At 45.0% G+C, this 10,122-nt stretch overlaps 1 protein-coding gene across 2 annotated transcripts; it reads right to left on the bottom strand.

The window, feature by feature from the left end:
• Positions 1–563: 563 nt before the first annotated feature.
• On the bottom strand, positions 564–10,038 carry LOC115150330 (double-stranded RNA-binding protein Staufen homolog 1). 2 transcript variants are annotated; one of them, XM_029693511.1, is made up of 16 exons: positions 9,672–10,038; positions 8,442–8,760; positions 8,241–8,362; positions 7,797–7,947; positions 7,467–7,623; positions 7,147–7,321; positions 6,667–6,762; positions 6,331–6,549; positions 5,932–6,075; positions 4,103–4,243; positions 3,850–3,928; positions 3,420–3,577; positions 3,060–3,227; positions 2,215–2,337; positions 1,831–1,919; positions 564–1,596 (listed from the first exon to the last, which is right to left on the bottom strand). In XM_029693511.1, exons 2-16 carry the CDS (start codon positions 8,629–8,631, stop codon positions 1,500–1,502), a joined length of 2,109 nt encoding a protein of 702 aa, XP_029549371.1. In that variant the 5' UTR covers positions 8,632–8,760; positions 9,672–10,038; the 3' UTR covers positions 564–1,499. The 2 variants fall into 2 exon arrangements, with proteins under 2 accessions (XP_029549371.1, XP_029549373.1); XM_029693513.1 differs by having other exon boundaries at positions 7,467–7,620.
• Positions 10,039–10,122: the final 84 nt, after the last annotated feature.

Below are 10,122 nucleotides of genomic sequence, written 5' to 3'. Positions count from 1 at the left end.
TTACAGCTTAATGTTTTCCAGTGTGGTCCAGTCCAAGGTCAGCCTGCCTTTGTTACACTTATTACCAAGCTGGTTTGAGAAGGCCATGGCCAACCAACCATGCCCCTCGACTGGTTTAAAGGCAGGCTGGCACCCTAGGTCCTGTTCAGCTCGTTTTAAGAAACCCGAGTTGTGCTGGAACTGCCAGTAATGGTCATTGGCCAGAAATTAAGTCTTGTAGGACAGGGTGGTTGTACCATGTGTTTCTGACAGGTCAATAATGTGTCAGCCATTTGTTTGGCTTATAATACTAAACTGTGTTGATATGTGGTAAAAACATCCACTGTTGTCAAAGTAAAGCCACTGTGTGACAGGTTGGTTGTTCTGTCATTGATATCACATCTGTGTAGGGCAAGACTCGCTTTGGCAGAAACACGCCTGTTGAGACTAGTTTAGGCTTACACTACAAATCCAGTCCAAAAAGTACCCCCAAATGTACCTACCTTTCTCTATCATCTACCATTTTCTCTTGGAACATGAGGGCACATACAGTAAGAAGAACAAAAATACAACAACTCTGATGGTTTTGTTTTGTGCGTGATAGCATACAAGTTTTACTTACATTTCATGGGGAGCAGAGCGTTGGTTTGACACTGAGGGAGGGACAACAAGGGGAGAGAGGGGGGGGATATCGTGCTAGGACCGTACGCAACAGACTTATACTGCCCCGACACCTCTGACAGTGGGGACAGACAAAATCACAGGACATCACACACGCTATACTTAGTCACAAAACCTTCGCAGCGGTGGTTGTTGTTATAAAGCACTCTAGGAAAATCAACAGTGGCTCGCTAGTTGCATCCTATCCTTCTATGGGGTCCCATACTTCACAAGTAAACGCTATTGTAACAACCAGACCTGGGTTAAAAAGCTATTTTAAATCATTTTAAATACTTTAGCTGGGCTTGATTGAGCTTGCCTGGAGCAATGGAATAGAGGCAAAACGGCAAACTCCGCCCATCTGGCACTCATAAAGCAAACTCTCCAAGTATTTGAAAGATTTAATTTGTTTTCTAACCCAGGTCTGCTAACACCCCAATAATTCCAGGGTCAATGAAGAATAAAACAACATTTAAAAATAAGAGAAAGATCTCATTAACAGAAAAAAAGGGAAAAATAGACAAAACGCTTCTTTTCAAAAGCTGATTTTCACAGTTATCATATTAACATTATTCCATCTTATCTCAACATATATATATATTGGATATGATGCAGCCTTTTTCTTCTATAAAGCAACAAAAAAAGAATGAATGTGCACAATTAAACAAAATCAAGGAGAAAATAAATGTAATTTTTATTCTATCAATCTTGTTTAACTGTGAACATTTTGGAACATTTAATACAATATGAACACTAGTGATGGTTGCCCTCAGCTTCCTGTAGAAATCTAAAACAGCCTATCAGAACAGTGTTAGTTTTCTTTTAGTGCTTCTTTCAAACAACCAATGGTGTGCGTCTGTCTACACAGTGCCATCCAGAGTCTGTTGTCCCAAGGTGCTTGAGTTAGCCTGTTTGATGAGGAGAGAGTCACTGCCCTCCATGTCCTGTTTACCACACCTACAGAAACCCAACACAAGACAAACAAGTGTTACCAAGTCATAAGGGACCTAGTTCTCAAGTTGGAGAGAAACTAGGATTTCTGAAAAGCTTTTGGAATGTTTTCGGAGTTTGCAACCCTAGAAAATAAGACAAATATATTAAACTATTATTATTATTCAACCTCAACCTTATTCAACCTCAACAATATTGTAACATTGGTCCTCATCTGACCTATTAGATGCATGGTCTTACCCAGAGAGTGGTGCGTTCGCTGTCCTGTCATTGGTCTGCTGCTGGTGCTGGTCCAGCTCTGACAGAATCTTCAGGATATTCAAGGCAGCCTGTAGACAGAGGGAGGATGTAGAATATTTGATGTAGCCTATATCATCATCTCCCTATTGCTTGTGCCTGTATATGTCTAATTTAGAGCATCAGGGTTGTGTTCAGAGGGCACATGTGAAACAGGGAGGAACTTTGTGAACATGTCCAATATACTTTTTTTTCATAGCGATGCATTGCCTTAGACTGCTACGCCTCTTGGGAGACCAGCTTTTTTTTTGCGACAGTGTGCCCTAATGAACAAGATCCTGGTCTAAACACTAAAGCTCCTTCAGTGTGGTTGTGTGCGAGTCTAACCATGTCGTGACAGGACTCCACGTCCTTGCCAATGCCGTGGCTGATGAGGGGGGGCTGGGAGGAGCAGTTGATCAGCGATACAAATTCATTCTTGTTGTTTTTGGGGAAGTCTTTGTATTCCACCTGGAAGAAAAGCAACAGAGGATATTAATACTAACATTAACACTCCACAAAACATGAATATAGTTGTTTCAAAATCGGGGTCGCGACCCCAGGAACTGCAGTGGGGTCGCCCAACAACAAAAAGGTAGAGATTGTATGGGACAACATACAAACATTTTTGAGAAAGATAATTTAAAAAATTTAATAATATTGAGTAAATATATTTATCAGTTTCTTATCATTTGGATAAGAGATGAAAACATAATAAATTGAAGGTTATTTGTCAATGTAAAATGGATGAATTTACTGATTTTAAAGTTGGGATGGGGTGGAGTAGCCAGAAATTTGTGGGAGAAAATTTTATGTCCCCAGATATTCTGGTGGGGAAGAAATGCGGTCCCCACTGAAAAAGTTTGAATACCACTGCATTAATAAAAAGTTTAATTGTGTGTATTTTCGTTCGTGTGCACACACATGCATGCGCACCATTGTGTCTATGACTACCTGTAATCCCTGTACATTAGGCCAGGTAGCTGAGCAGTTCGGAGGGTCTGGACAGGAACCCATGGGGTAGGTGTTTGTGTGTGTTAACGTACGTGTGTGTGTGTGTGTTAACGTATGTGTGTGTGTGTACCTGCAGTCCCTGTACGTTGGCCAGGTAGCTGAGCAGTTCGGAGGGTCTGGTCAGGAACCCATGGGGTAGGTGTTTGTGTGTGTTAACGTACGTGTGTGTGTGTGTGTACCTGCAGTCCCTGTACGTTGGCCAGGTAGCTGAGCAGTTCAGAGGGTCTTGTCAGGGGTCCATGGGGTACTAGATGGCCCACACTGTTCTGGCTCTTCAGAATGGTCTCGGCGGTCAGGGAGGCACCAGCGTACAGCAGCTCATTGGCAATGATGGCCGTCAGGGTGGCCTTAATATAATAATAACAATACTGTTTATTTGCATAGTGCTTATCTTGCTAATCAAAGACACATTTACAACAAAATATTGAAGAAGTAAAAGAGAACATCACAGGACTAAAATAAACATACAAACTGTGAGGTAAAAGATAGCAGAGCTAAAATAATACCATGGCTAATTTCACTAAAACAAAGGGACACACCTTGGCAGGGTTGGCCCGGGGACCGTAGTCCTTGTTCTGGTGCCCCTGGCTAGGGCTGGCCCCTACAGCCTGGGCCACCTCGGGCACCATGAGCAGGATGCCTGCTGGGAGCTGCTGGTGGCTGAGGAAGGGCAGGCGGTAGTCCTCCTCCTTGGAACCTGAGAGATGGGGGGGGGGTCACCAGAGACAGTCACGGAATGAAACAGCCATGTCACGTAAAAGTATCCCACGTTCCAAAATACTAAATCAGTCATCCCTCATAACAGTCTGGGGGAAGTTTGTGGATTACCTATGCTCCCCAAAAGAGACAAAAGGGTTTAAGTCGAATAAGTAAAATGTCTCATACCACATCCAAACGCAAAGTGTACTGCATAAAACTGAGTACATATCAAAGTATGTGTAGTTTCAACCCTGAGCTTGAACCACTCACCCAGCGACTGGCTCTCCTCCACAGAGCCTGGCTCAAAGAAGGTCACTTTCCTCCCGTCTCCATTTTTCTTCAGTGGAACCTTGGGTCACATGATCAACAGAAAGAATACACGTCAGTTGGCGGCTCAATGATCATTCAAGTCAATACAAACTATCTCTGCTATGTACTACTGGATAGATAAGCACGAGTGGAGTCTAACTAAACCAGTGGTCTGGATGGGATGCCTCTGGTGGCTCTTGGGGACCTACTGTACCTTTTCGTCCGTTTTGAGCGCAGGTTTGTGGGGCTGGGGAACTTTGAAACCTAGAAGCTCCAGCATCTTCTCTGCTGCGTTCTTCTTAGCTACCTTCTTACTGGGGCCCAAGCCCTCCGCACACTGACCACACACCATCACCTGGTGACCACAACCACAGGTCAGAATGAGAGAACCATAGACACTAGGGAGATCTGAGAGAACTAGCCTAGATAGGCATACACACTATGGCGCAAGCTCCACATTGCCCTTTGATAGGCTAGGTGTCATATTGCTCACACCTGTCCAATCCTCTCAGACCTACACAAGTTTTAATTTATTTTTTATTTCACCTTTATTTAACCAGGTAGGCAAGTTGAGAACAAGTTCTCATTTACAATTGCGACCTGGCCAAGATAAAGCAAAGCAGTTTGACACATACAACAACACAGAGTTACACATGGAGTAAAACAAACATACAGTCAATAATATAGTAGAAAAATAAGTCTATATACAAAGTGAGCAAATGAGGTGAGATAAGGGAGGTAAAGGCAAAAAAGGCCATGGTGGTGAAGTAAATACAATATAGCAAGTAAAACACTGGAATAGTAGATTTGCAGTGGAAGAAAGTGCAAAGTAGAAATAGAAATAATGGGGTGCAAAGGAGCAAAATAAATAAATACAGTAGGGGAAGAGGTAGTTGTTTGGGCTAAATTATAGATGGGCTATGTACAGGTGCAGTAATCTCTGAGCTGCTCTGATAGCTGGTGCTTAAAGCTAGTGAGGGAGATAAGTGTTTCCAGTTTTAGAGATTTGTGTAGTTCGTTCCAGTCATTGGCAGCAGAGAACTGGAAGGAGAGGCGGCCGAAGGAGGAATTGGCTTTGTGGGTGACCAGAGAGATATACCTGCTGGAGCGCGAGCTACAGGTGGGTGCTGCTATGGTGACCAGCGAGCTGAGATAAGGGGGAACTTTACCTAGCAGGGTCTTGTAGATGACCTGGAGCCAGTGGGTTTGGCGACGAGTATGAAGCGAGGGCCAGCCAACGAGAGCGTACAGGTCGCAGTGGTGGGTAGTATATGGGGCTTTGGTGACAAAACGGATGGCACTGTGATAGACTGCATCCAATTTATTGAATAGGGTATTGGAGGCTATTTTGTAAATGACATCGCCGAAGTCGAGGATCGGTAGGATGGTCAGTTTTACGAGGTTATGTTTGGCAGCATGAGTGAAAGATGCTTTGTTGCGAAATAGGAAGCCAATTCTAGATTTAACTTTGGATTGGAGATGTTTGATGTGAGTCTGGAAAGAGAGTTTACAGTCTAACCAGATACCTAGGTATTTGTAGTTGTCCACATATTCTAAGTCAGAACCGTCCAGAGTAGTGATGCTGGACGGGCGGGCAGGTGCAGGCAGCGATCGGTTGAAGAGCATGCATTTAGTTGTACTTGTATTTAAGTTGGAGGCCACGGAAGGAGAGTTGTATGGCATTGAAGCTCGTCTGGAGGGTAGTTAACACAGTGTCCAAAGAAGGGCCAGAAGTATACAGAATGATGTCGTCTGCGTAGAGGTGGATCAGAGACTCACCAGCAGCAAGAGCGACATCATTGATGTATACAGAGAAAAGAGTCGGCGCAAGAATTGAACCCTGTGGCACCCCCATAGACTGCCAGAGGCCCGGACAACAGGCCCACCGATTTGACACACTGAACTCTATCAGAGAAGTAGTTGGTGATCCAGGCGAGGCAATCATTTGAGAAACCAAGTGCCCTAGGCTGAGAGCATGGGGTTGATTTGGTCAAGAGCAGGTAGTGGTAGGCTATGTGCCAGGCCCAGGGCCTCCTGTCTCACCTGCATAACAAACTCCCTGCGTCTGGGCAGCCCCCTCTCTGTCAGCATGTTGTACTCTGGTTCCTTCTCTTTCTTAGCCTGCTGGATCTGAGCCAGTCTGCTGATGGGGTTCATGCCCTGCCCATATTCTGGACTGGTCTGCAGCTGAAGGGGGATGGAGAGAACAAGCACAAGATCAAACATTCCTATAAAACAATTTTCCAACCCTGCAAAAGCTTTCCCCATCACCCCTCCTCTCCCTTCTGTTGCCCTTTAAGAATTAACAATGGCCTTCTTAGAAGCCCTTGTTCTTTTTTATGATGTACAGTACTTTTATTCACTGCCAGCTAGGAAGCAAATCTGCCCTCTATTCCCATCTGCCCTCTATTCTCCCTGACCTCATCACCCTGGTCCTCTCACCTTAATGATGGACTTGGTCTTCTTCTTGATGCGTACTGGCTGCATCTTTTCCACACAGGGGATCAGCTGGGGCAGTCTCCTCAGTTCCTCCAGCACGGCTGTAGCTGCCAGCTTCTTTGCGATCTTCTTACTCTTGCCCTCGCCCTCACCACAAAACTCCCCCACTGCCACACGCACCATGAAGCTCTTCATGTGGGGAGGACCTGCCTCCTTCAGAACCTGTGGGAAAAGGTAAGGGAAAGACAATTAGAAAGGTATATCCTCAGGGGAGAAAACAAAATTAGTTCCACTATATAACTGCACTGTTAGTTGAGCCAATGCAGGACCAAAGCCTACCTCAAAGTTGACAGGCATGTTCCTCTTCAGTGCGATCTCAAACACCTGGCTGATTTCTGATTTATTGAGGTTCTCTTCAGTGTCTTCTCCATTCATCTGAAATGAAATAGTTTGTGTCAAAACATTCTATCTGACAGCTGTGTATGTTGCAGCAGAGTGGTTATAAGATGCAGAGGAATTGCTCTGTGTGTCAGTATTGAGTCAAATATGTGCCCTTCATGTTGTGAAGCAGACCGGTGTAGTGATCCATGTAGCAGGTGTTGCCCTTTGGGCAAAATACCAGAAATGTTCCCAAACTTTCATCCAACTTTTTCCAGGAATTCCAGTTAGAGTATTCCCAGAAACAGAAAGGAATAAGTAGGGACTGTTCCAACCCTAGTGTTTTCTCCCCAGTTCTGACCCCAGGCAGTTCTGACCCCAGGCAGTTCTGACCCCAGGCAGTTCTGACCCCAGGCAGTTCTGACCCCAGGCAGTTCTGACCTCAGGCAGCTGCTGCAGCAGTATGGGCTCCTTCTGCAGAGTCTTCAGGGCCTTGGAGGCGGCGTCGTGTTTGGCGAGCTGCCGCGTACGCCCCTTTCCGTGGAACTGCTGGCCCCCGATGTTCAGCTCCATGTGGTACAGCACCGGCCCCACCGGGGGAAACGGGTAGTAGTACCTGACCACACACCGAGAAGACAGGAGACGCTCAGGTATAGCTTTTACTGACTGACTTACCTAATCATGCTGGCCTCCAATAAATGCCTGGGGTATTAATTGAAGTTTTACCATGAATACCCCCCCAGAAAAACAAATGGACGTACTGTTGCATGGAGCGTTGGTAAGGCCCCGGGGCCCTGATGTTGTAGTTGAAGCTGGGTGGTCTCATCCCGGGGTAAGGGTCTATGGGCTTGTACATAGGCTTCATCCCTAGCTTCATACAGAGGGAATTCAGCTCCACCGTTTGCGTCATGCAGTCTACTGTGGTAGTACACACACAGACAAAACAGAAAACAGAACACATTAAAGAACAATAGGCACCAAAACTTTAATGCACCTAGTGATCAAACTCAAACCCTATTTAATGTAGATACTTAATGCCACTGACTATGAATGTTTCCCTATCATGATACTGTGCAACTCAAAGTGATGACCTGTGTTGTTGCGGGTATTGTTCCTCATGCTAGGTTTGGGCATTGTGGTCTGGGCCAAGGCTGTGGCAGCTGCAGAGTGCTGGGCCTTCTTTATGCTGGTCCCCTCTGCCTCCCAGTGCTGATCCCCTAGTGATAACCGCACTGAGAAGATCTGGGAGAGTAAGGAAACAGAGACAGAAGAGAGAAGTAGATAGGGATAAATCTCTGTTATAGGTATTAAAGAGCAGGAAGGTAGACATAAAAAGCACACTGATGACTGATCTTTCCAGGCTTGTGTTCAGTTGTCACAAAAGGCCAGAAATGGTGTGGCACTATCTGAACTTGTCCAACAAGAAATATTTGTTTTTATTTTCAGTTGCAAAACCTTTTGCTACAGTGAGTGTATCCTTATAAATACAACCCGAGTTTGCTAGTGAGTTACCAGGGGCTGGGTTGTTGGGTTACCTTGGAGTGAGCTGGTCCTTGCTCACAGAGCAGCTTATACTCAGGTTGGATCTTATTGAAACGGGCTAACTCATTCACCAGACACATGGGGGTCTTCTCTTTAGGGTTTGCCATGTTAGATACTAAAAACAAACAAACAAAAACAGATAAGCCCATTGAGAGAGACACACAGACAACTTTGACACACACTCACACACACACCTGTGGAGGTGGGGCTGAAGGGAGTGGCTGAGCCCAAGGGCAGGGCTGAGCTCCGGAGAGGGTGACTGGCGCTCTCAGAGGGCAGGGGACTCGAGGCACAGGGGATGCTGTACCCTGGCTGGGGCTGAGACAGCTGCTGCATGGGGCTGGCAGCAGCGCTGGACATTGGGTTACCCGGACACTGGAACATAATGGCTGGTTGGGTTTAGGTGAGTCAGGCGGTAGGCTCAGGTTGAGTTGAGGTGGGTGCTTTTCAGTGCAGCAGCTATAGACGTTTAGGGTTTATTGGATTTTGAGAGGAGTGACTGCAAAGCTCTCCCTGAAAAGAGGATAACAGATAATGGTATAGTTTGTTTTGGGGTAGCTTGTTAACTGCATTTTGAGATGCCACATTCGCATCACTACAACAACGCCCACTGTCAGTGCCTTGCACAACTGGCTTTCAGGGGCCTTTGTTGATCCAGGCCAGCAGTGACAAGACAGAGCAATTAATACGTTGCAACACCTATGCATGAAATGGTTATAAGGGTGCTGTGATTTTGCATCAGACATACAACATGAATGGATTACAATACATCCAATACAAAGAACATTCGAACGACAGCTATTTCCCTGCAATATGGCTAACATAGTCAGTATAACTTAATACCAAACTTGGTGAGAGGACAACTTTAGAAGATAAGAGTGTGTCGTTTGAAGGTTCTTTGTAAGGCGTGTTCCGCTAGCTACAACTTAGCTAACGGACGTTAGCCAGCTTGCTAGACAGCTAACTTCGTTTCATATCACATAACTTACCTACTAACGTTAGTACCTAACTACTATATATGTATTTTTTTACAAAACGTGAAGTGTCATTGATTAATTCTGGTTGTCTAGACAAATTCATGCGGTTGTGCCATTTGTTTACACGCGTGTTAAGTACCGGTAGATAGCTATCGAACCTAGCCTAATATTAAGCTAGATATGCAAGTTAGCTAAGTTATCGAGGCGACGTCAATACATTTCACACTCATGGCGTTTGTATTTGAATTTTAAATGTGCTTTGAAAACATAACTACAGTATAGTTATATTTTGCAATGACACGTTTGCATCCGGCATAGCTACCTCTGAAGCACTGAGCTTATAAACGAACGATCCGAAGCCGCAAGCTTAGCTATCTAACGTTAGCTAACTCCTGCAGCAAATCATGTCTGGCTAGCTAGTCAGAAGAGTCGTCTAATAAACCTCACCTCGTTATCTTTCTGTGCAGTTCTTAGTTATTCCATTTGGATACGTTGCTTAAGTGTTGTATTGGTTTGTTTTTGCGCCAGTTGTGTAGGGTTTCCGTGTGATTTTGGATCAAAATGTTTCTAGTGAAGAGGTGGGGGAAAGGCAGACAAGGCAAACACTAAAGAGAATGGCCCAAATCTTGGCTGTCTCTTCCGGGAAATGACATCGTTCAGTTAGGAGGATGTCTGCCTGGAAAGTGGACTATTTTGTAGCTAATGAATTAACATATTAGATATTTCATAGTATAGTCATGTCTGTTAGCCACAGACAAGCACATCCATAGCTCCAATAAAGGCTCAGAAACCTTTTGTGAAGACAACATATGAAAGTGGCCACACCTAGGCCTGTATTTTATGCGGGATATCTCCCGTTATAAGCCTTGTGGTGAATGGGTGAATCAAAACAGACAAC

The sequence above is a fragment of the Salmo trutta genome, chromosome 16, assembly GCF_901001165.1.
Source record: "Salmo trutta chromosome 16, fSalTru1.1, whole genome shotgun sequence".
Classification (NCBI taxonomy): Eukaryota; Metazoa; Chordata; class Actinopteri; order Salmoniformes; family Salmonidae; genus Salmo; species Salmo trutta.
Note: the sequence above shows the minus strand (reverse complement) of the source record. Positions and strands in the feature narration are given on the sequence as shown.